The 27,137-nt window shown below is 40.3% G+C and overlaps 1 protein-coding gene across 1 annotated transcript in view; it reads right to left on the bottom strand.

The window, feature by feature from the left end:
* LOC121326438 (phospholipid phosphatase 3-like) overlaps positions 1-23,888 on the bottom strand; it is a 31,005-nt gene extending 7,117 nt beyond the window's left edge. The window contains exons 1-5 of the mRNA XM_041269701.1: positions 23,266-23,888; positions 7,859-8,016; positions 5,447-5,727; positions 5,232-5,289; positions 273-449 (exon numbers count right to left, since the gene is read on the bottom strand). Of these exons, the coding sequence (XP_041125635.1) occupies positions 273-449; positions 5,232-5,289; positions 5,447-5,727; positions 7,859-8,016; positions 23,266-23,407 (816 nt within the window). The 5' untranslated portion in view covers positions 23,408-23,888. The remainder of the gene's footprint in view (positions 1-272; positions 450-5,231; positions 5,290-5,446; positions 5,728-7,858; positions 8,017-23,265) is intronic.
* Positions 23,889-27,137: the final 3,249 nt, after the last annotated feature.

Here is a 27,137-nt window from a genome sequence, read left to right as displayed (position 1 = left end):
TTTTTAAATCTTATTTCTCAATCCTAAAATTCTAGGTGACACAAAACATATGACCATAACTGTATATGTAAAAAAAAAAAAAAGTCAACAGTAAGTGATATAATGTTTATTTAATATTCACTGCCATCAGAGATGACATATCCCATTCATGGATAGAACCAGTACGTACCCTGCTTTATGACTGAGTGATCAGACGCATTTCTGGTGCAATAATGAAACAATCCAGTGCTTCTGTTTTGGGTTGTGAGATGGGGAGGGTTAGTTGTACTTACTATGCAGTATGCCACCAGGGCCCCCTGTGCAAACCCTGCCAGTATGTCGGTGGGGTGGTGCTTGTGGTCGGAGACGCGGGACAGGCCTGTGTAGAACGCCATCATGATGAGGGTGAACTGGAGCAGTGGACGGAGCAGACGGGCTCCTCGCCAAGTGAACCGGGACTGCAGGTAGAACTGGAATAAAAACACAAAAACAGAACACACATGAGCATGCGACCATGCAAAGAGCAGCTCAACATGCCTTGTACTGTTGCATTGTGGCTGGCTTTTATTCTGCAATCAAAAACCTGCAGGGACTGGACTTGATTCAGAGGGGTTTTCTATTACTGGAAATTATTGTTCACATTGCTATAGACTTTTTATTTTCTGCATTCTCAGAAACTAACGCTACAGTGCAAAAAGTAGAAATTCTCATTACAGTTTCGGCTCTTGATTGAAAGAGCAGTACTTTGAAGACTGGGCAAAGTGTGCCCATTCTTCTTTCTTCCTTCCTTAAAAGGAATAAAAACTTATTTTAAAACTAACAAGAAACAACTAAGGACTGCAGTTGTGTTTTGGGTTTTATAATTTGTTACCGATCTTTGTAATTCAAACAGAGGCCAGTGTGTTTGCTGATCTTTGTACTGTGTCGCTCACTTCACTGTCACATTTCAACGCATTTGCTTTGGCTACAGTGTTACAGAGAGAAGGGGTTACTGTGTTTATGACCCAGTTCAGATCTGAACGGGTCTAAAAGCCCCTCATCAGCAAAGTGTCGTGACAGAGTGGATTCAGTGGCTCATGACGTCAAACAGAGACCCATTGTCTTTCACAACTTATCCCACACTCAACATCCGATGGAATCTGTAGGCACGCATGTTTCCAGGTTCCTGTGGGAACGCAAAGGGAAGGGGCCAGAAGGAAACCCAATGATGATCCTCCATCTCATCTAACAGGGAGCATGGACAGACCTGTCCGAAGACGGAGGGGTCTTTGCGGGACCGTGCCAGCTCTTTCACACTGCCTTGCAGGCCAGGGGTGTGGAGCGTACGGGCAAGGTTAATCCTATTTTTATCAGAATCTCTTAAATGGATTTATATTTTGTTGGAAACCTTTCAACAACTTTCTTTTAGTCCCTTGATAAGCATATTGTTCAGGAAGGTGGGTCTGAAATGAGTGTGTTTTAAGCACTCTGCTGCAAAGCTGGGAGAAACTAAGGTCTGGAGTGTACATGGAAGAAAGTGTTCCTCTGACAGACAAAACAATATACTGTTTAAAAGGGAAACAAATACGCAGGAAACCACAGAGACGGATTAGTTATCCATTCCACACTGAGGCATCTAGCTGCACCTCGTCTGTGCTTGTGCGTCTGCTGGATTTAAAACAGAATTTAAAAACAAAGACATAAATAGTCATCTTTTTTCTTTTCTTTTTTTTTTTTTTTTAAAGATGCAAAGTGAGTGCTCTTGTAATATGTAATATCTCTCTTTGACCAAAGCACTGTAAGTGCATGTTATGAACTGAGAGTCTGTGGACTTCTTTGGAGTTAAGCAAGCTCTTTGATCACTTATGGAGCACGCTTTCTGATAAAACACTTGACTTGCAGGAACATGTTTGAAACTGCTGACCCACTTCAAGCAGCCATCCTTGCAGACCGGGGCGGCCAAGCGTTTCAGGATGCTGGCCAGGTGGAATGCGAGGGCAAGTAAACGTTACTGTTCACCAGCAGCAACGTCCGTAAACATTCTCTTATCCTGTCTCAAAGGACCATGGCTTTACAACCAAGCGAGCATGTCCTGCTATCTCAATTCCGACTGTTTAGTAATTAGCAACTGATAGGAGGACTTCTAAAAGAATCACTCCTCCCTGCTCTTCAGCGCAGAATTATTTTCTCAGTGATAAGTGTACAAATTCAAAGCGTCAAAATTTGTTCCTTTTTAAGGGCTAATTAAGGTCTAAACTGAGTGTATGATTCTGTTATAGCTTAATAGAATATCTTCCTTACATGTGCCTACCCCCTCTTTTTAAACTTCTGTAAAGCACTGTACCTTTGCCAGAATTTCTTTTAAATTGTTTACTAGGTTAAGTTTTGGTTACTAGTTTCCTCTCTCCAGAGACAATTATGGTCACTAAAATTCCCATAGGAAACAACAACAAACATTCCTTGAATTCACAGCAATGAAACCCAGAATTCAACACTCTACAAAAGTAACACTGTGCAACACAAAGCAACATGCCACCAAATGCAAAGCCCTGTGCTGTAGCCAGGCTCTCTGAATTACACGTTTGAAAAATGAAATGTTTGAGCAATGCGCTTTTTCAGTTTTACACAGGCCACTTAATGAATGTGATTTACAGCTCACTTGTCACACAACACATGCCCACTGGACCTAATCACATAAGCAGGCCCCAGCATCAAAAGGAGCCCAGCTTGGAAAGTTTAATCAGCTGTATTAGTCAGCTTATTGATCCCCCCCCCCCCCCCCCCCCCCTCCCTCCCCCCCCCCCCTCCTCCCTCCTCCTCGCACCCTTCAATTACTTTGTACTACTGCTCAGAGCTGTCTGTAATCGTGTTGCTTCAGACTCACAGCGTAAGCCCTGGGATAACATGGGCATGTTGCCGCTCTAACCATAGCCACAAAATCCGGGGTGCCAATCTAGAATACACAGCAGTCAACGTTGAGGAGTTCTGGAATGCTGTGCCACAAAAACAAGTGAAGGAGCCCTTGCCAAGCCTCACCTAGGCCATGGGACCTTCAACAGGGGCTGCATAAGCAGCAGTGGATTGCCCTTCACGGCACATTAACAACTATTCATAATGTTTATTTCCAGCCTTTCCAGCATTAAATAGGAGCAGGGAGGCGCCCACTAGAAGGTGATAACTGAAATGCTTCCATATGGCCTGACAAAGGCAATCTCCAAAGCCTACAGAAGATAGCATCGTTTGAATGTGCACCAGAGGGCAGGCGTCACACTCATGTCCTTGGCATATCTCAGCTGTGTCAAGTGGTGTGCAAAGTGGTGCGAGGACACAGGCTGTCGCAGGACAGGAACTCTGGTTTGTTCTCCTCTGCAAGCACCCGAAAGAGGCTTTTTATACCTAGCTCATATTAGCTAAACACAGCGAGCAAAAGTAAACTGAGGTTTAAATCACTAGTGCTTACCCAGGCTGATATCACTTTCGATTTCCAGGTAGTTCTCGGAAGCAGAATTAAACTTAAGCCTGACTGTCTAATTTATTCTGTTTTTTAACTGGACTTTCTATTTTCCCTTTTCCTAGAAATCTCATTCCTAACCAATGCAACACTGTCTAGGTTGCTTGTTCCTCTTTCGAAGCACACACACACACACACACACACACACACACACACACACACACACACACACACACACACACACACACACACACACACACACACACACACACACACACACACACACACACACACACACACACACACACACACACACACACACACACCACACACACACACACACACACACACACACACACACACACACACACACACACACTTGTCAAGTTTAGGAAGGACTTTACGTTAAATCCTTTAACCGTTTTCGAAAGTGTTATATTGGCAAAAGCTTTCACATCGCTGTGTGGTCAAGACACCCACAACCAAAAGACATTTGCTGTAATGGTGAGCTTGTCTGTCTGGAGGTTACTACAAGGCTGGGAAATACCCAACATGCATGAGTTCTGAACCACACACAAACTGACGTCATCCTTGTCATGGTTACACTATACTTAAAATAACAAGCAAGGGGATTCCAGTACTGGGAGATATATGATCCTTTTCTTATTAGTACCATGACACTAGTTATATCTGCAGTGACTTATTTCAAAATGTATGTATTGGAAAGGCAGTACAAGATCCAATTAAAAACAAACAAACAAACATACATTTACATACAGCTTTACAACCAAATACAACACAAGACTAGTTCAAATCAAAGAGACAAGCTAAACAAAGAATGAAGCCATATAGCCAATATGGGGAAGGGGAGGGAGGGAAGAGACAATACTGTTCTGTTTCTGCAAAATAGATGCTAGCACTGCTTTAATGACAGCGAGCCCGATCACTACTGTCATCTTCACTTTTGTCTTTCAGTAACAAGCTCCGAATGCAGGGAGGTCATTAGCGAGTATCCAGTGACAAGAATCCCTTTATAGGATAAATTACAGACAAACTGCATTCACCATTCTCCGGGGCCTCCAGCGAAAACAATGGCTCGTTTCATAGCAGCCCCATCCCGGAAGAATGCCACAGCTTTCCAAAGCCGACAATTAGAGTATTTTAAAAGCAAGTAAAGCATTTGAGTTATTGCAGGCTTGCTGCCTCTTGTGCAGGGGAGGCTAGGGACTCTGTTTCAATGGCTTTGTAAATCATCTATTTCAGGTGAGGTGGCTTGTAAACCCGACTGGAACTCTCATGTGGATGACCCTGTGGTTTTTGTCTGACCTTTAGCCTTTCGGCGGCTGCTTTTCTGAAGAACCCAAGTACCTCTCTTGAGTCAGTGGGGAGTTTATCTGGCAAAAATGGAGAAAGAGATGTATACTGGAGAGGAATCGATCTGGACTTCTTTTTACTTTAAGCTACAAAATGTATTTAATCTGTTATAATAGTGTGTTTTTGTATGTATATTAAATAAGAGGAATATAATGCAGTCGGGTTTAGATCCTGATCTGGCGGAGGTGTACCTTTACTCAGTACTCTGCAAACACACAGACACACAGACACCGGGACCAGATGCTTGTCTAAAGTCAATTTTGGCAGAACTGAACTCTTAAAAGGAGTGGATGCATAAGAGTGAAGGGATTACCGAATCCCACCCCCACAGCACAGGAGAGCAGGAGCACTGGGGAGCTGCGCTCTTCCAAACCCTTAACGCTTCACAAACAAAAACAGAGTTCAGTGGATGGGAGAGTGGGAGTCTACGAGCAGAGAGAGGACTTACTGTGAGATACAGCATGGTGTACATGGAGAACGACGCATGGCCGGAGAAGAAGGATTTCCTGGGGGGAAAGAAATAGAAAGTATGAATATACATAATAATAATAATTTTATTTTAGAAACGATGTACTGAAGTTGCCGGGGTATTTTGGCTCAATCTTTCTTGTCTGTTAGCTTGTTTGGGTGCATACAGTAGTCTAACACGACCGACAGACCCACCTTGCTTCCTGTATTTTGCTCTCATCGCCCAAACAGTTATAGTCGTCAATGTAGCCCAGTGAGCAGTTGATTTTGGTGAAGTCTGGCTTGCACACTGCCAGGAAGTGAGGGCGCATGCGGCCAACCGATACTTTGGCAATGTCGGTGAAGGACTGGCTGATGGCACAGCCGAAGATGAAGACCCCAACTTGCTTGTAGAGGGTGGAAACGTAGAGGTTGCTAATGAATGACCTTGAGCTCTTATTCAGGTAGCAAATCCGGTAACATTCCCCAATGATTATCTAGAAAGCAAAAATCAAGAGAGGTTTTAAAATTCAGCAGTGGATTTGTTTGTGCGGAGTATAAAAATCTCTTCTCATCCACTGTGCTGCGGAACAGGTCAATAAAAACCATTCAAAACAAACAGGAAGTCTTTAACCCAACAAGCTGAAATAGTGCTGCTGTAAAACCATTCAGTTACAAATGTATTGCAGGATTCTCAGGGTCTTTAAATAATTAACATACAACGAAGTCCACCAAGGTAACTATCTGAACACATGGGTAATAATCCTCACAGCGTTACTCTGACAACGAGAAACTCAAAAGAATTAAGGAGGGTCGAAACTGAAAGTCTGACCTGGCTGTGTATGTGACTGCACTGTGGGTCACCGTATAGACATTGAACTCTACAACTTCTGCAAGTTTCCAATTATCAGTAAAGTTGTGAGCTGGTCTACAGAAGCAGCTCTGTAGCTGGAATACCAGGCAGCAGTGTTAATGCACACATGGGGTCAACACCTCTCCAGGGCTTTCAGCCAGCCAAGTTTCAAAGAAGCAGGCAGGCATAAAAATGTGCACCCAGGTGCTCTTGGGGCATCACCTGGGCCACAGAACAAGCAACCCATACAGTGCTGTGCTATACAGCTATTATTCATGGGAAGGGTTTCCTACAATTCATGAGACTGAAGAAGTCCTGGCAAAACTTTTTTGAGAAACATATGTTTACCTCAACAGAGTTTCTTTTAGTAACGCTTAAAATGTAATGACTATTTAACTTCTAATGAACCCTATGATTTCATAATCCCTCTGCTCTGTCTTTGGCGGTCTTTGTGAAAGTGAACAAAACAGGGCTGTATTAGTGTGCAACTGAGAATACCTCTCCAAGAGCAGGGGGCACAGGTGCATGTAGTTCCAGGGTCTCCGACAGACAGCAAGCAATAGATTAATAAAACGTAAAACAAAAAGAACATTATCGGGCATGAGAGCCACTGGGGTGTCTAATTCAGCACAGCTGTTTTAAAAAAAATGATAGCACAGCAAGAGATGTAAACACGCAGCTTCCAAGATATGTTTTTAATAAGCCAAGTGCTGTGGTCTTCACTTTCTCTTAATGCAGGGGCATGAACAAAAGTCCTCTCTCCACCTAAACCCCGTGGACCTGCAGCTCTCATGCTGCTAGTTTGATTCTGTTGTCACGATTACTTTTATTACATTTTCTTTTTCTTTTTAAACATCCTGCAACAAACTGTCTGCTTACAGAATTGAAAAAATCCTGTTTTTTATCTACCTGCAAGTTCTCAATTTGAACCCAAACACTATTCAGCTCTCAGTAATGTCAAGCGGTCTCATCATTCTTCTTAAAAACACCACAAAATCACTTTAGAGCTTTTCAATGACATTCATGTTTTTCATGTTTGACATTCATGTTTTTGCGTTGCAGCTCAGCATTGCCTCCCTTCGCTGCTATACCCAAACATCCCAAAAGTGTTTACTGTGGATTGGGATCATTGTCAATAACCATCATACCTGAGCTCCATCAGACACACAATGAAATGAGTTTCCTAGCTCTCCTGCCATAAAACCCACACTTCTGAATCTTCCATCTTTCAAACTCTCTTTTAAAATGTTTAGAAAACAACAAACTCTGATTTTTTATATTATTATTTACCATTAGCCTTTTCATTTTAATAATAAAGCTACTAACCTAAAAAAAGAACAACTCAGACATTTCCTATATGTGCTCTTGTGAGTACTGTAAGTATTAAACTGACTCGCAATACCACAAGGACAGCTACACACGGAAAGCAGAGCCACACACAGCAGATGGTACCCCACCCCACCCCCCCAAAAAAAGAAAGTGTCATTTCTCCAAATGGTAATAAAAGATGTAGATGGAAAAAAAAAGTTCCAGATTAAATCAAAAAATATTTTACATATATAATTAACATATATATTATCAGATTTGTTCTGAAAAATCCTGGTACCACTGTCTGGTATCATTGTCGATGTTATGCTGTTATTTTTATTTCAGGTTTTGGAAACATATTCTGTAATCTGTTATTTGTATTAAAAAAATAAAACAAAGTCAAAAAGATAATGGCAGAACACATCTTGAAACAAACATGGAGTGAAATACATTGAAGAGAGACTTACAGAAAGAACTGCAATAAGAATGCCAGCTGCAGAAAGCACTCCATCGCTTATGGTGTCTCCGTTTTTGTAAGGGTACCGGATTGATTCGTCGCTGCAGTAAAACCCCCGTTGGTATGGCTTGATGGTGCTAGTTTCAATAATCAGGAAGGGAAGACCAGCTAGGGAGACAGTGAAAGAGGAGAAACAAGAACAAAACAAAATAAATCAATCAGGTTACCAGGACAAAACATGAGATCACAGAGTGTACAGGGTAGCCAGAGGGAAATGCAAAGGAGACGTTTCTTTTCAGAGAATCTTAAACAGAGGGAATAATTCAAAGTTGAACCCTCTCTGAAAGAATGGTAAGTTGGGTGTGTTCAACACCCACTGAGCAAACAAGCAATGAAATGTCATGTTAACTTACCTTACCATCGGCAATGCTTATCTGGCACAGCGAAGCACTGTAACAAAGTGGCACTTATTATACAAGGAAACTACATAACTGAACATTCAGTGCCATATATAAATGTTGCTGTGCATTAAATCAACGTCAAGCTGTGAATGTGTAAATGTGCTTTCGGTAATTAAAACATTAAACAAAACGGTAACGGTCGTTATTCAATTTAATCATAACTAAAATTAAATAGGTGGAGGTACTAGACTTCAGGGACATCAACGGCATGAACTCTGTTCAGAAAACCCACCGCAATGACCTTGTTCTGTCAGCTGGGATTGTGGGCACCAGGGTTAAGCTGGATCCAATTCAAACTTTCCTTTGCTGTCAAGATAAGTACAGACAACAGCCTGATCTGTCCGCACGTTCATTGTCATCTTGGAACAATCGATACCTGATGACAAACTCTGGAGCCTAGAAAGGCGTAGCTTTCAACATGGAAACTCCAGGCCAGGCATCACCCGGATTACCATCATTCCTGCAGGAACCTCTTACATCCTTTTGATCTTGCACTGCTTACTTCTTCTGGCGTTGTATCCGATTAGCAATGCATCATGTATTAAGAGTTTAGTCTCAGAAGTGGATCAGTAATTGGCTGTAATACAGTAGTGATACTTAATCTACAATGAGAAATGAATACATTTGTATTCTTGTTTTGGGTTGGTTTAGTGTATTTCAATCACCGTCCGATTTCTGTAATAACGTTTAAATGACAGATGCATGCAGCTGTGTACGCTTGCTAAATGAAAGATCCAAGAAGCAGTGTTTTCCCAAGATCTGAATCTATTTAATCAAAACACTGAGGTTCTTCTGTTATGCCAGTAATGTAACCACCCTAAATTCTAGGTCTGGAGAGAACAGCAACCAAGACAATCTGTGTCACATGTTTCTGTTTTTCTCTCAACACAATTTTGTGGCATTTTATTCCCAAAAGGACTCGCAAGCACCAGGTTCACAGGCAGTGAAAGAGACGGAGGACACAAAGAAAGACCATTTCAGTGATGTGTGGCATTCAAGATGTTGAAACAGTCTCTAACAGCAACGGTCTAATGCAGCAGAGTACAATGCCAGAGCTAATCCTTTAGCGGGGTCTTGAAACACTGACCATTATACCCACCAACACCCCCTTCTCAGTCAAATTTCAGTGTTGACTTCATTTCTGTATGCTCCTTTGTCCTGTCCTAACTAACGGATTATTTCAATGTTTATTGAAATAAACTTAAATAAGTTTCTTTGTAAAGAACTAAACATTGTAACAAGTGTACAGGATAAAAACAAACATTGTGCTTAACACCCTGGAGTATCTCAAGGCCCCAGTGTAAACTACACTGTACCTGCAGTGTTCATGACGCCAGTGAAAACCAAGTCTCCTCCCTCTGAATCACAGGTTTAATTGAGGATGCCCATTGAGGGAATTAACCAAACCAATTAAATACTCCAGTGGTCGCTATAAGTGGAAGCTATAAGGCTCGGAGAGGACCTAGGATAAGTGTAGTTGATAGATACTTCTTAATCAATGCATACCCAGAGTGCTTCCCTCCCCTCCCCTAATTCAAACAAATTCCACACTGTCAGAATTGAATATATGCAATACTTTGGAAGCTTCTGCTAATACTGAAACTTCTACAATCTTGGATATCCACTGACAAATGATGATTAAAATGAAATGGTTAGGTTCACTCTGGACTGCAGAATGAGGAACTCAATGAAATAATGATGGGTTTTCACACTGTAGTGCCCTGGAGTGACAGCACAGGCAACAAAGCGAGCAACTCAAAGTGCACCCTGCCCCTTTAAGATTCAAAGAAAGTCCAATTCCAACTTCCATAACGAGACCTTCAGCAACAATGGAGTGCCCTGCCGTCAAACAATACGTGAAAGGGACGTTACAAAGGGGTCCCAAGCAGCCCCAGGGAATGGCAGCCTCTTTCTCCGTATTGTGATTTCTTTTTACAAAAGCCCCACTGTTCTGCCCACTCCCCTGCGAACAGAAGCCACAATGCCAGGGAACGCTGTTTACCCGTCTATGGCATTGCCATGAGAGCTGCCTGGTATGTTAAGATTTCTTCAAAAGGGGAAAACAACAAGTGTCTTTGTGTAATTCACAGAAACAAAACACACACACACACACAAAAAAGACCCAACAGAAATGTTAAAGTGATTCCGCCAATCAAGGCCTTTAGGCTGCAGCGTTTTGAGTGTGTGCGTAAGGAGTGAGGGGGGGGGGTTAAAAATAGGGAGGCTCAACTAGGCAGCCCTTTATACAAGAAATGGATTACAGCATTCAAAAGATCTGTGATACCCGATTTAAATTGCTGTTTGCAAAGTAGAAGAATACAAATATATAACAATTTACAAGTCGCTCAAGACATTTGGTTATATAATCAACCCCACACTTGTGTTGCGACTGTGGTGTTTACTGCAGCAAAAACTGAGTCAGAGAAATACATGCACAAGAAAAAAAACTTCTAAAATCAGCGCAAACAGAAAGCAACGACAAGCAGCTGGTTGCCATGATGAAGTCCAGACCTAATAGCTGAAATGTTGGCTTGGTTTGTGTTTTTGTGAATTCATCCTCTGTGCTTTTAGCACTTCAATTATATCAGTCCCCTCACGCCTGCTGTTATGAAAAAAAAAAAAAATGCAAGTGCCATAACTTGAGCTAAACAAATGCTAATGTACTAAACACGCATGTTAAACCAAATATCTTTAAAAGGGAAAAAGCATGGGGCTCATTTTACTCAAGTGGTTTGGATTTTCTTTGCATAAACAAGATCATGTAAAGCTTGTTTAAACAAAACAACGAGACTAGACCGGGTAGACACAAGCGTCAATGCATTTACAGTACGGTATGCATTTCCATATAAAACTTCAGCAAGTACAATTACTATATTTGCTTATCAGCCCCCCGAATGCAATTTACTCTTTGTCAGACAATGAAGCATGCTTTTCTTAATCACGATTAAAGTTTATTTTCAAAAGCAGCGGAGTGCCCCGGTCGTTAGACGGTCATGCCTCTTGAAAATGCTGCATACTTAAAGTGAAACAGTTTAAACACCAAAAAATCTTGGAAATTAAGTTTGATTTTGGCAGAAGTTTATCTTGTGGAGTTGGAACTCAGCTGAGGCTGTGCGTGTGGTTCTGCTATAACATGCAAACCAGGTTCTTGCATAATGCAACAACACTGCCGGGTGTGAAGGGGACTGGGAACCAGCAGACTCTTCTTTCACAGGCCAGACCAGCCACTGGAGTGGATTGTGACCTCACTTCCTGTCTTTACGTGCAAGCGAGACTGACCAAGGAGGGGGGGGTACCTGATAAATAAACTAACAAACAGCTCTGTAACAGGAGTCCTTTTACTTTGCCAGCACAGTTTGCCAGTCCTAGTAACCTGGTCTCTGAGGCATATTTTCAATTTTCATAACCATGTCCAGAACATTAATTCTGCACACCCATCAGATGGGGCTGTGTTGCATGTTGCTGGGGGTGGGGGGGTAATTAGGGGTTACCCATTCCCAAGAGGTATTTCATAATGCAGGAGTCACTAGTTCCAGCTTGGTAGGCAATGTTACTGGAGCATGTGAACTGAGAAACCCTTCAGAGAATAAACAGCCAAAATAAATATCCTTCAGACCAAAGAATGGAGGGGGGGGACAGAAACAAAAAGAAAAGAGAATAGAATATGTATTCTGGCACTTTTCTGGTATTCAAATTTCAAGCTAGGCAATTGTGTGTTTTTAGTTTAGCAGAACCATTTGATTTTCTGTGTTTGTGTCTCCGGGTGCTATTCTTGTACACCTGTTGGGGTATCCTCTTTTTATTCTTCCTTCTTTGACATTCTCTCCAGAAGAAAACAAAAACAAAAAAAACACACAAAACAAACAAAAAAAAAACAGTGCAATGGAAACATGGCATTCTGAACTCTGACAATCTATTAACCCGGACCTCCTTCTCACATCCCTGCCCGACAGCACAATGACTGATTAAATCAGGTCATGGACCAAATGGTGACCTCACAGGCCTTCAGAAGGAAAAGGCCATGAACATAAGTAGATGTGCAGGTCCTCCACAGAGGTGCACTAAGCCCGAGAAACTCTGTTCAAGTCTCTCCCTTTCCTTGACCCTTCAGTGTGAGTGTACCTTTAACCCTTTCTCTCTTCTCCAAGCAACCTGCTTCCCAACAGGGCATCTTCCCAAAGCTGACAGCCTTAACCAGAGCGCAAGTGACCACCACGCCACTGTCCATATGACCTTTCACCTGTACAGAAACAATGAGCAATAAATGGCCAACCTTTGTCTACCCGCCCCACTGCAGGCTGTGCACTCACACACGCGCTCTGTTCAGAGGTGTTATTTCAGTGTCACACTGTACCTGTATATGGGTGCAGTGATACCAGCTCCTCTATAGCTGGCAGGGCAGGTTCAACTGCTCATGTGACCTGAACCTGGTAACTGAGACCCTCACTTGTAACACGGATCAAAAGCCATCCAGCCTGTCAGTTACTGGGAACGGAGAGAACAAACACACAGAAGGGCTGGCATTCTGTTGGAATGTGCTTAACTGCAACATTGTATGTTTGTGAAAGATATGAAGGGCCTCTGCCCTAGTAGTTTATTTCTGTTGTTTTCTACATTAAAAACAATTCAATCTTCATCCCCTAGTGATTATGACATTTCCCTGTGCTGCTTCTTAAATCCAATTCAACTGATTTTCACAAATAAAAATACATACATAAATAAACAAATAAAATAAAATAAAACATTATATATATATATATATATATATATATATATATATATATATATATATATATATATATATATATATATTATATATATATAAAAATCAGGCTTTTGACAAACTGTGAAGATTTTCTATTACTAACAAGTATATCTCACCACAAATACGCTACAAAATAGCGACTTGTAAGAAATGTTTGTTTTTATATGTTGTTTTTCTCATTATCATTATTAAATGACACTAATCAATGGCAATCTTTGTATTAGGCTGGTTCCCAGTGTCTGCTCCTGAGAAACACTGGGATTTTTTTTGTTGTAAATTGGCAGTGTGCCAACAAGTTTCTTGTGAGTTTTTGCTTATTGTTAAGCAGACCAATAGCTCAAAACCGAACAAAAGTGAGACTATGGGAATGGAAGCTGGGAAATGTATGTTAATTAGTAAACTTCACAGGCTTTAGGGAATAGCGAGGAGAAGGGGCACGTGGTAATTATCACATCACCAGGACGCCTAGTCCTGACAAGGAAGGTGGTGCAGATTGAGACGTCTGCATCTTCTTGTGTCACATTCCGCATGTCGGAGAGACAGGCTCAGTGGGAAGATCAGCGTGAGGAATCCATGTTGTGATCTTGGGAGAGTGGATGATAACTTCTACATCCAAACCCACAGATTAATGTTGCTATGGCCCCAGACCTCTCACCCCTCTTCTGAAAGTGGGTAGGTTTTAAGAAACCTCCATTCAAAAGATAATTCTTTACTCAGCGGGACAGATCGCTGGACTGATGTGACATGCTGGTCTCTGCGGCCTTTTAAACCTGATGTTTCCACCACCTTCACTGGAATGCATGGCAGTGTTTTGCACATCACAGGAAACCAGTGCTTGTGTGACAGAATGCTAAGGTGACAATTCCCACAGGCAGGACAAAACACGGCTTTGTTGAAGAACAACCAGTAAAAACACAGAATCAGAAGAAAACACAAGCCAGAAGGAAGGCTAAGCTGTATCACTGGTACACCAGCAAGGGAATTCTGCCGCCAAGATTAATTCCCACAAACAGAATCTTAAAAACCATTATAAATGGGTGTGTCTGCACTGGCTAGATCTCGAATGCCTCTGTGTTTGTTGATTTTATTAGTTGGTCGAGCCAGGGGTATAGTTAGGAGCTGTGGTTTTGTTTCTTATAAATCACATATGAAAAATCACTGGTAAGGGATTTGTCAGAATTTCATGATGTCTTATGCCTGTGTCTAAATGGCATTCCGTGCATAAAACGCACAGCACAGTTAAAAAAAACCCAAAAAACCCACTTTTTTTCTATGTTTAACAATAGTTTCCGAATCCAGTCTGTTTCTTTCAAACTGCACAAAGACCACGTGTTACCTTGTATTGAGTTAGCAATTACAACCTTGAGTTCTGCAACACAGTCTTTTACAGTTGCCACAATTTTGTGCACTTCTCCCTGTCCAGTCATCCCTCCACCTTATAGACAGCACTCCAAAGCAATGTAATGTCAACCAGTCCAGTGCAGATAGCTTTGTCTAAAAAAGCTGCTGATGTCAACAGGCTAGAGAGAGGCAGCCAATCCCTTCCTTTTTGATTCTCTCAATACATTAAACAGGAAACAGGGCCAGTCCAGTCATGAAAACATTTGCTTACTAAGAGGTTTTTTTTTTTTTTTTTTTTTTTTTAATAGAAGTTAAAAAGCAGCCACCAGTTCACAAACTTTCCCTTATAGGTGGTTCTGTTGGTTTCATGATGTTGGTTTACAGCTCTGTACAGTTTTATCTACACAATCTATCCACATGAGTACTAGAGTGCTGCTTGCTCTTGTAGGCACAGTAGCACACAGGGGCTTAATAAAAATATTCCATATTTACATGACCCTTCGCAACATTCGGTTCATTTTTATACAAGAATTTAGTTCTTTATTTTTGACACTGTAAACTGTATGCAGTATTCCCATCCAGACGAAGCATGAGAGAATATTTCTTGGAATGCAGAACAATCCTCAATCAATTACTGTACGAAGCCAGTCCTTCAATTGAAATGCCCCAGTGAGGGATTCCCCAGTGAGGGAGAGTGTACCCTCCAAGTCCCAGGACTCTTCACTAACTTGAACTCCTGCACGTTTCAGATACAGTGAAAGATGTCTTTGTTCCCCCACCTCCTCTCCCAAATCACCTTATCCTGCATTTGAACCCCTAAGCTTTCCAATATTCTAGTTCCCTTGCTGTGCAGTCAATTGCCTGCCTCGTCACTGCAACATAATTGCTCTCAACCCTAAGAGCTTCAGCGCCGAAGGTTTCCAGGGAATACAGTACTTTCTCATTTTAAGAAAAAAAAACTTCACGAAATGACTCCAAATTGTTCGCAGCACTACCTCTTGCGTGGCAGCTTAATAATTGCAGCTTTAATCAAAATATGTAATACACTACAGATGAGAACGCCAAGCAAAGACTTATCAAGCATTCAATTAGAACAGACCTTGATCTCTCTAATCTTGTTTGAAATGCCGTGAAAGAATTTTAATTTTCCTTTTTTTTTTTTTTTTTACAATTTCATTTAACCTACTTTATTACATCAAGAGACAAACAGGACAATATTAACCATCAAGATAAAACACTGAAACCAGTACAGTGTGTGTGTGTTCAACTATAAAATAATTTGAACTAAACAAAACTTTCTGGTCGTACAGTAGTTTAAACAGAGCAGAAACTCAATACTCGTGAAACTCCCTCCCTTAGTCCACAAGCAAAGTAAAATAGAAGGTTATTTTAGGATAACAATGGTGTAATTTGTTGAATGAAGTACTGTGTGTTCAGGAGATATTAAGAATGAGTGTGTTTTATAGCTTCAAGCAGCGTTTGCTTCAAAGAGGTCGGTCCTTGTTGTACCTCATCTGAGATTCATGCCTAATCCTTCTAGACCCCATTAAAAGAGTATGCATGTACTGAAGGGGAGAGGTGTGTACAGTCCATTGCAAGTTTTACTACAGTGAGGAACAGCTGGCAGCCTCTTCGGTTATATGGTCATCCCCACTTAATGTGCCAGAAGGTTCATGACCCTGAAACTAATCATTCTGGGACAGCATGCAATTCTGTCTGTGTGTGGCTAGAGATTAAAACACTACTTTGTCAAATAAATAAATAAATAAATAAAAATAATAATAATAATAATAATAATTATTATTATTATTATTTTTTATTTACAGTTTAAGAAAGTTCTCAGAACACACACACAAGAAATCCCCTTCAACTTACACTCTGTTCTTCAGATGCTAAATCTGTAAAGTCACAAAAAAAAAAAAAAAACACACACACACCTAAAAAGAAAGACAATTCTCAAGCAAGCACTTCACTTTTCAAAACAATAATGGAATTATCCATGTCAGCCCATCCAAAACGAATGCCTCAGATCTTTCATACAAAGCCACTGCTTTTGTCTACTTAAAATGCTTCGAGTGATTTGTGAAAATCAGTTACAATTACCAATGCACTACAGGCTTTGAGGGTAGAATTACAATTAGGGTTTAAAAAAACAAAACAAAACAAAAAAAACAGAGATTGTGATCAACTGTTAAAGATGCTTTGTATCCAGATACAGATCTGTACAGAAAAAAGCTCTCTTCTACAACTGCAAAAAGTATGTTTCTAGTACCTAAATACTATGGCCGCATCTGTCAGTTTATAAATGGGAACCATATATTGTAATGTCTATAGGAAATTGGCAAACAAACAAACAAACAAAACATCAGACACAATTCCTGCACCTGTTTTACATTCTTTTCATTGATACAGGGGCCACATCATGAATCCGGGGGTCAGAGAACACAACAAATGGATCAATCTACAGACCTGCTGCTCAGATTCAATGTCTGCATGTATTGTGTAAACACGTTATTGTGTAAACAGCTAAGGGAATGGGCAGTACGAACAGGCGGTGCTTTAAAACTCTGGTTTAGAAGAAAAAGTAAAGATTGTAGGATAACAATGGCTGCCACCAGTGAGGCATCACAGAACCATTCAGTCTTAATCAAAACAAATAATCGGCAGGGTTTAACGATTTGCGAAACTGTCCTCTTTTGGAAAAAAAAAAAAAAAGGAAAGAAAAACATTAAGGATAATGCTACCTAACAATGAAGTGGATTCAGCAACAGTAACAGGTTAGCTTGTGTGTGCAGTGATTATGTTTGTGAAGGTGGGAAACGAAAGTGGCCACTTCCTTTTTCATGGTAAATCCCTTTTACCACAACTTAACCAGAATCACATGAAGGATGATGATTGATGTTGCTTATTGCCACTAGTAAGAGGACGCACCCAGGGGCCTCTAAATCAAAAAGAAGAACCTTGCTTTAATTAAAGTGACTGACGTATAGAAGGGATGTCCTGCCTTCACTTTAGCTTGGGACTGCTGACAAAGCGCACAGCCCATTGATAAACTAATTAAGAGTCATTACAGGGCTGGGAAAGCCAATCACCACCTTCACCCTTCAACATATAATTCTTCTCAGCTTCTGCTGATATGATAAAGCAGACATTCCACTGCCAAGAAGTGCTAAAGCAGAAAATAAACATACACAGGTTAAGACAAAAGCCACACACGAATAAGCCTTTGTCTGTAGCTCATGCTTTCGTTAATGTGAATCATGCTTGCCAAACAGAGAAAAAAGAATGTTTAGATTTCTTAATGTAAATTTAACACAGACACACGCCCTTCTTTGAGGTTACCTACGAAGCTTGTTGGTATGAACAGGCTCTGATCTTCCTAGTCACGTTCAGTTTTGTTGCACCACATGCAAAAGAACACCGTGTTCTGTGCTGTATCCAGGGCAATGGCACTGTACATTGAGCGAGTTGCAAATGCCATGCAAGAAACACTCCAATAAAAGGTCCTGAGTGATCAGAAATGGCTGCTCTGAAATGAATATATCTGAGCTAAAGGCAGAGCAACATGGTGGCTATGTTCACATGCTAATGTAGGTAATTCGCTGTCCGTGACGACACAAAAGAATGCATTGTGTACATTGATGCGCCTCTAACTGTCCTCAGAGTTATTGTTCAGGGGACTGAGTTCCACCGCTGTGATCCCAAAGGGGTGAGCCAGTTTACTAATTTAAGGGATGCTGAGTCGAGTCCTGCCTGAAAGCAGAAAGCAGGGTGTGGGGGACTCACACTGTCAAAGCATCAGCAATGAGTTATCTTTAGCTTGCAGCATTTCATCAGCTAACACCAGGAAACTAATTCTTCTGTCATGGTGTACCTTTAGTTTCACTGAGATCGTTGACAGTCAAGAGGAAGATATCCAGGGTGTGCTAAGCTCACTTTAGCCACACTGCTTTGCACGTGTTTTGGGCCCTGTTCTGGACACAAGCTTTCAGGGACCATATATATATAGATATATATATATATATATATATATATATATATATATATATATATATATATATATATATATTAGATATATACATATACTATCTCGAGCGACGTTGGCTACTTTCTCTGACATTCACATTGGTTACAAGTTGAGTGCATTTCAGTTTCCAAAACCTTGAGAAGTTTATCAGCCTTCTTTTTTAAAACAAGCTATTATTTAGTGTGTGGTGCACTGTGGTCAGGGTGATTACCTGCGCTAAGAACATGTGGTCCTGGAACACCACTTATGTCACCTGTAACACTTCACTAGTATCTAGACATGCTCTTTCTCAACAGTTTTTAGAATCCTGAACACACCAGTATCTAGTATGGTTAAAATAAACAGAGAGGTAAACCTAGGATAGGAAACACATACAAACATCCCACATGCTTGCTGTAAATGCCCTTTTAATTACAACGTTAAGTAAAGCTTCTTCCCTCGTAAAATTCTGTAGGTATATAATTCAGTCATGTTCTAACCAACCTCAAAACCAAAGGCTTTTTAAACCAGCACGCTGCTTATGAATTGTGAAAATGTGTTACAGAAGGAGCACACAGCACTACCGTGCATCAACCATAAAGAAACCTAGCCGTTAAAACTAGCTGTGCATTCCCATAAAAAAAGAGAGCACAGCCCCTCCAGCACCCTTTACATGTCCCAGTATTGTGCATGAAGCACTCTGCTGTACAGCAGAGCAGTGCTCAACAGGGTTCAGAGATTTCTACTGCAGTTTTATAGCAGCTGTTTGTCATGCAACATAACTGGACGGTGTGGACAGTGTAGTCAGAATCAGGTCTAATTTAAATAACATGCACAGCACATAAGCTTATTCGGAAGTTAACGTTGTAGGTGGTGTGCGCATTGTAATCATACTAATAATAATAATAATAATAATAATAATGAAACCTCTTTAAAGAGGCTGTGGTTTTGTGCAGCTATGGTCATATCAGATCTCAACGTATACAGCGTTTTGGCCACCCAAATCTCCTAAAATGCGAAGCAGTTCATTTCAATTGCAGCAGAACAAGGTCTTGTTTATAGGAGCTGGAGGCTTGATATCAACATTTCGCTCAGCCATCAGACCACTAAATCTGCAGATGTCAATGCCGAGGTGTATAAATCAAATGCTTAAGGGTCTATAAACCTATTAAAGCCTTTGAATTCTGCCTTGAAGAGAGTTGTATCGGATCACAGTCTGAGCAATTATCCAGCAATTAACAGAGGGTGCAGTGGGAATAGGCTGACCAATAAAGTTTCACATCTCTGACCAAACTTGGCCACACCTCAGTCCAGGCATTGTTTTTGTTTTTACCTACAGTATACCAGCCTTTCCTGAAATACCCCCTTTAAAATTATTCCAGATGTCACATCAAGAGGGGTCTCTGGCCACTTAAATTGAGGAATGTCAGAAATATGGGAAATATTTATAGAATGGGGCTGTGAAAGCAACAGTAAATCTTCTGATCACAGCTTAAAATGAGAAAGTGTATTGGCTGAGAGCTACTAGACAACCAGGAAACCGAATTAAATTGAAAACATTAAAAAAAAAAAAACAACAAACTTTGCCAGGACAATAATTTAACTGAAAAAAATATGAAGATTTAAACCACTAAGTGGCCTACTTCATACACAGAGCAAACGTATAGTTCCTTATAATCTCCAAACTGCAGTTGGGTAAATTAGCAATAAAAGCCTCTTAAGGGTTATTTCATTAATACTGCAAAGTGCATTGGAAATACTCTTTTTAAAAGATACTATTGACCAAAGGCACATAGGTCTTTACTATGTTTATTGGTACTACTTTATAACTGTTGCTTTAGCTAACTCAATAAAGGGGTTTGTAACCCAATGTTTGGCTTTATTTTGTTTAAAATCCCTCTCCTGTCAGAGTTAATTATTAGAATCTTGTGCCTATTTCATTCTAGAACATATTAAACTTGAGTACAATACTCACATCTGAACCAGTGAAATGTTGCTAAGTATCACCCTTGGATGACAACTCTATTTTTACTGCCAGCATGATATCCAAGGGGTGGGGTTGTGTGGGGGGCAGCACAAACCTCAGGTTTTTATAGAAAGGGCAATAGGGTGATATATTCCTGTAAACAAACTTTACAACTGGAACACAACAACTCTGACCTGATTTCAAGATTCAGTTCAAGCTTGAATGAGTTCCCAGTGCTTTTGTGTTACGGGAGAAAGAAACGAACACAATGATCCTGTAGGTGAAAAGCATTAGTGGAGCTGGAGTAATAACTCAACGCCAGCGATCAGCTTTCCGAGGTAATAAACATCTAACAGATCCCGGTGTCAGAAATCCTCCCAGCGGGAGGAGCCGGCTACCCAGAGCAAACACTAAAATGAACTGTGCTGGGTCTGCCGTTGACCCCGCCGTCACCAACAGAGATCAAAGACAACCCCCAATAATGAGGTTTGGAGGGGAGAGACCACTTTCATTACAGCCTGACCCGCGGCAGTGAGCGACCACCTTCTTACACGGACCACTGCCACTTCCGCATCAAAAATATATGTATTTAAAAAGTACAAACTATGCCAGTATTGGTATGTCATATATATATATATATATATATATATATATATATATATATATATCTACATATATATATATATACGTCAGCATAACGCGACCTTTATAAAGTCGCTTTCTGGAGACGAAATGTGACCAAGATTTATAAAGGGCTGCACAGTAAGACACAAGTGAAGGAGTTACTGGAAGTTCACAATAGTCAGATGAAAGTGTTTGTTGGGGGAGGTTTCCCCACAGTAAACTTCAATGGTCAGGTTAGCTAAAATAACTTCCACAGCTTCAACGTGGTAGCTGCTGTATACACTAGAAGCAGTAATAGAAGCATCTATTGTAAATATTCTCCGGAAAGGGCGAAGTCATATTTATTATCAGTCGTACTGAGAATACATATGACTTCATTCTTTCTGAATAAATTGTTTGCATGTGTGTTTCATTATTTTTTTATGGATTCGTATAAGCACCTCGTTGAAGGACAGCACAAGGGACATACTAGATCAGAAAATGGTATTCAATGCATCTGTAATAGTTGCTTCTTTGTTATTCTACTGGACAGCAGAATAACTAGATATGATCCGCACAAGACTCATTAGGGTTCTGATAAATGTAACATGTTTGTGTTTTGGCATCAAAAGAAAGACACAGGGCTAAGTATCTAAAAGAATACTCTGTTGATTAAGAGAACACCTCAACAGCCTATCTTCATCCCTCCAGCCCCATTCGCAGAGGAACAAAAACAAGAATTTGCAAAGCTGTGCCTCACAAAATCTCTGCAGCAGGTAATCAGAAGCAGCTGCAAAGCCCACTGAGTCAAAACATGGTGGAGCAGGAATCCGGTTCCCAGCATAGAGGGAACCAGAATCAAACGCTGCAGGACACATTCTTTTTTTTTTTTGTTTGTACCCAAGTTGTGTGCTTTGTTTCCAAAAAATACCACAACAGAAGGCAAGATTTCAATGTCTCAGGCAGAGGAGGACATGCCACTGGGAACACACGCTAATTTATTAAAAAAGCAACTTTAACATTACAGAAAAAACTACGTTTGACAAAGAATGGGGGGGGGGGGGGGGGGGGGGGGGGGGGGGGGGGGGGGGGGGGGGGTGGGTAATTTCTTGTAATTAATCTATTTTTTTTTTTTTTTAACCAAATGTTATAAACTTGACAAACACACTTAACATCAAATGTGACGGGACCAACACAGATATGCTATTCACATGTGGCTGACTGGCAAATGAATTAAAGTACTCACATCACTGTTATTTTCCAGAGAAATGACATTATTCCCAGTGTGTGCATGCACTTGATGATGCCTGGGGATCTAACACAGAGAAGTCTGAGATTGAACGTCTATGGTGACATTTCTAAATGACTATTATAAAGGCATATTCCTCATTTAATGATTATATTTAAACTCTCTTTTCTTGTCGTCTTTATAGACACCTGAAATCCTTCCGCAAAGAGCGTGAAAGCCGCTAGTCTGGTGCAATTACATACTATGAGTATTAACCAGTGCTTGCCAAAGCGCACTGTCAAAATACTGGCGGGGATGGTACTTCGCAGACTCTGCGTTAGATTACTTTATCCGACGTAAATGTGTCCGTTTGACCCGATACTACAGTAATCAACTTCGAGGAATTAAGTTAAAGTGCTGAAACCTTCACCGCCCAAGATAAACCGAGTGTTTATCGAATTACAAAAAATGTAACATGGGAATCTCAATGTCTCTACTGTCAGCAAACGTGTTAAATGATGGATGATTTATTGCTATTGCCTCGCACAACGACCAAACGTTCACCTCTCTGTCAAATTGCTATTATTGTAACAAAGCATGCACCAGTGTACAGCTGCACCAACAGACTCGGGTCTGCGCTGCAACAGGGTATTGTAATACTGTAACCAGGAAAGTTCAGCACACTCGGACAAATTGTTCATGCAAAAGCAATTATATCAGAAATTCGTTATGTGGCAGGGAATTGGATCGACAGAGCTACTGTCACACATGGTTAGCTGCATGAGCAAAAATTTAAACTTCCACAGTATAGCCCATATTTCTGAACAAAAATAAACGGTGCCATTAATTAGACTCGTATGGTTCAAATAATAATAAAATGTGATTGAAGTAGGTCATTAAAAAAACAAACATCTGTACGCAGTTTATTTATTAAAAATAAAGCATTTTAGAAAATGAGCGCATCTTGTCCGTTGTTCATGACCCTTTAATGAAACATACAATACTGGGGAATGTTGCATTTGTTGTTAAATGTAATACTGTACTCACCCAGAATCAAGCAGAAGAGATCAAGGCAGACCAGCAAGCCCTTCTTGCTGTTGTCTTTCCCGTTACTGTTGTTATTTAAGGTCGGATTTCCACCGTTTCTGGTCTCTGGGGCCATTGCTTTGTCGTACTTGTAGTTTTGCATTTAAAAACTTTTTTTTTTCTTTTTCTGTTGTTTTTAGCCGGGACAAAACTAAAATGTAGCGGCGAGCGTGACCCTCTTTTACCGCAAACAAAACAACAAAAGCGTTTGTAAAGAGGAACAAAGCAAACACGTTGTTTCTCTAGCGACTTTGTTGTCGAGCACAGGAGACTTCTGTAAATGTTCACTCCAGTAAAACTCCCGAGTTGTTTCCCAGTCTTGTTGAATCTCTTGTTAGAGTATTTCTTATTCTGTTTTGAAAAAAAGAACGTCGGCTTCTTTAAGCTCGTTGCTGTGCCGTTCTTTTTTCTTTTTTTGTTTGTTTTATCGTTGTAGGTGTACTTGGCTTTTTTTTTTTTTTTTTTTTTTAAAAACGGGTCTTGTTTAGTTGTAAGTGAATGGGTGCTGAAAACGACTTTGTGATAGTAAAAAAAAAAAAAAAAAAAAGGGCATGTATTTAACTGCAGCGTCTCTATTTGTGTTTGCACTTTGTCTTGCCCCTCCTGTTTTATGAATCCTTCATCTTCTCCTCCTCCCCCAAATCCTAAGGTTCAGCCCCTTTTTTCGGGAACGTTTTATTATTTCAGCGCTAGGAGAACGCGCAGGGTAGCTTTGACAGACAGACAGACACACAGTTCAGTACAAAAGTTAATAATAATACGCGTGTACACCCTCCTCTCCACACACTCTTCTGAGGGGTGATCTCTAACGAACCTGTACTTTATATTGTACTGAAAGCAGCACTCCCTAAAATAATATTACTTTTATTACTGCACTGTAAATATCAATGAATAATAACAGACATAGCAAACATTTAATTTATTATTATTATTATTATTATTATTATTATTATCGTTTGAAATTTTAAAATGTGTTGTTCATATTTGGGTACCAACCAAAAGGGAATTTATTCCACATAATCAAATATGAATAAATCTTTTATGTTAATGATTGATTTATTATTGTTTATAAATTGATTTTGAAATATTTTCAAATAATGTGTTCATATTTAAAATGTATTAATATAAACAAGCTGATCCAATTATACGTTCAAATGTAATAATGGTTGAATAATACATTTTTGGCACCCTATGCATATTTTACAGTATAGAATAATAATAGAGCTCCATTGTGCAGAGCCCAGCTGTTGTTAAATCTGCTGCGGGCTCATGCTCTGTGATAATAACATCCCTGGTCAAGTAACTATTAATTTAAGTTTACAAAATAAAACAATTGAGGCTGAAATGCATTCGTGCTAAGAATGTTTTCTCTGTACAAGTTCAAGTTTTATTTAACGTGCGTTTTTTAGAACACTAAATCAATATTTACACTCTTGTTTTTATTTGATTTTGAACAATTTATCTAATAACAATTAGAACTGCTTTTCAGAAAACATGTTGTTAGCATGTTAACGTGTTAAACTGACCAGCCTTGAAAAAACACTGAGAAGTAATAACACGCACAGAGTGCTGAAAATCAATCAACAAGTCAACAAGTAAACAAGTAAACATCAATTGGCATAAAGTTGTCAGATTTAAGCCCGCTGATCAGCCCACGAGACCGGAGCGGAAGTGTAAATGAGCGGAGCGAGGCGCTTCGCATACGTGTAAAGGATAATTAATGAGCCCCCCCCCCCCCCCCCCCCCCCCCCCCCCCCCCCACCTCCCCCCCCTCTCCTCTCTCTCTCTCTCTCTCTCTCTCTCTCTCTCTCTCTCTCTCTCTCTCTCTCTCCCTCCCTCCCTCTCTCTCTCTCTCTCTCTCTCTCGGCAACGACGGGCGAGAGGACGTGCGATGTGGAACGTAGAATGTTTATTTCGTTTGCGTGATTTGATTGTCGACGACCCTTAGCTCAAAAGTTGACCCGACACTTTATCTTATATGTTCACCGTATCAATAATATACCCAAACACACGCACACGCAAACAAAAAATTTTAGTCAGGTCAAGTTTCTTCTCTGTGTGTATATATATATATTATATTAATATATATATATATTATATATATATATATCATAGTATATCCTGTCACAGTATAAAGAGGAATTGTAATTCCATTCATCTCAACCCTGACCTGAACACCCATTCAGCCCTGTGCCTCTCAAGCAGAGACTGACACTTGCTCTGTGCCAAATTGAGCAGTACCTTTTTGAAATGGATTATTCCCCCTGTGGGGGAAACTGCGCTGATACAAACCATCAAATTTAACTGGTGACCTGAGCGTCTGGATTCAAACCAAGACCTCCAGTGAAGTGAAAGGCAAGCGAGGCTAAGTCTAGTGCCTGAGCCGGTGGCGCCACCTATCTCTCACACAGATGAACTTTTCAGCAGAGAACAGAATTTTCGTTTGCCTGAGACCGGTTCATTAGAAAGTATGATAAGCATATACCTGCTGGTGTCCCTAACAATAGTACTTGAAATACAAATGCAGTGGGGTAATAAAGCAGGGTTATGAGTTTTAGGACGATTGGGTTAAGATTCAAGATTATTAAAATAGACCCTTATACACGTTCCTCTTAGCAAAGACAGCATTCCAGTTCCTAATATTGCATTGTATAATGACACACCTACTGTACTTTATGTATTAAAGCATTATGAAAATTTTAACCTTCCTATGATGTCATTGTTTTGCAGCCAACCCAGGTGTCTTGAGTGTTTCTAGACAGCTGTGCGAGTAGTAGATACCATCATTTGAGTGAAGGGTGAAGAACAAAAAAAAAAAAAAAAAAAACACTTGTGCAAAAAACTAGTATATACTTAACCTTATCTGTGGAACAATCTGCGGGAGTATCTGTGACAGCTGAAGCTCTTTCTTTTGCATGTTGTGTATGGCAATGTGTTGTTTGCATGGTTGTCCGAAGCACTTGGACTAGTTCAGAGGACCAGGACAGACAGGAGTTCTGTTTCATTCTTTTTATTAACACTTCCAATGAAATTAAAACACAGACTACACTACTCCGAAGCAAGTGCACAAAGGCACCTTTTTATCTTAACAGTACAACCAGCAAGAAACCACAGTTCAAGTTCCAGCTGAATTCTTCTATTTAAATGAGCAAATAGTGGCATATCCAGGACGGGGGCCTTCTGAAAATACTGGCATATCTAGGATTCTGAAAATACTGCTACTGCAGTAATTATTATTATTATTATTATTATTATTATTATTATTATTATTATTACCCTGCTTGTCTGTGCCTGATGGATAAAGCATCCCTTTCAAAGTTTCTCTTTTTAACCGTGAGCAATTGCTGCCATCTAGTGTCTTGTAGTAGATATGACAAATAAAATCCGGGGAGAATGCGTCTGGAACTGAAAGCCAGCGGTAAATAATTATTCAAAGAAAACGTGTCCTTTCTTGTTACTCCCATCGATAGGCAGGAATACCTGCTTTGATGCACATTAGTCTGTAAGCAGATGTATTTAAGCCTTTCCACTTTGTCCAAAATAGAACAGCAGATAAGGTTAAAATCACCCGCTGCACTCAATAATCAAACATACACATGTTAATATGGAGATAATAATGAACGTAGACACGTTATTATAAACACAGTGAGGTGCTAGTTTGAAGAAAGTGCAACAGGATTTATACACGTTGCCAGGGATTTTGCAGCCCCTCCCCCCGCTAATTCATGATACGTATCTCATGACTTAGCATATGAGGTCATAATAAGACACCTGAACGTTCACAAATTCGACGTCATCAAATTTAGAATCTGCAGACGTAGTAGAGATAAGCG

Source organism: Polyodon spathula, chromosome 14, assembly GCF_017654505.1.
Source record: "Polyodon spathula isolate WHYD16114869_AA chromosome 14, ASM1765450v1, whole genome shotgun sequence".
In the NCBI taxonomy this organism is placed as follows: Eukaryota; Metazoa; Chordata; class Actinopteri; order Acipenseriformes; family Polyodontidae; genus Polyodon; species Polyodon spathula.
Note: the sequence above shows the minus strand (reverse complement) of the source record. Positions and strands in the feature narration are given on the sequence as shown.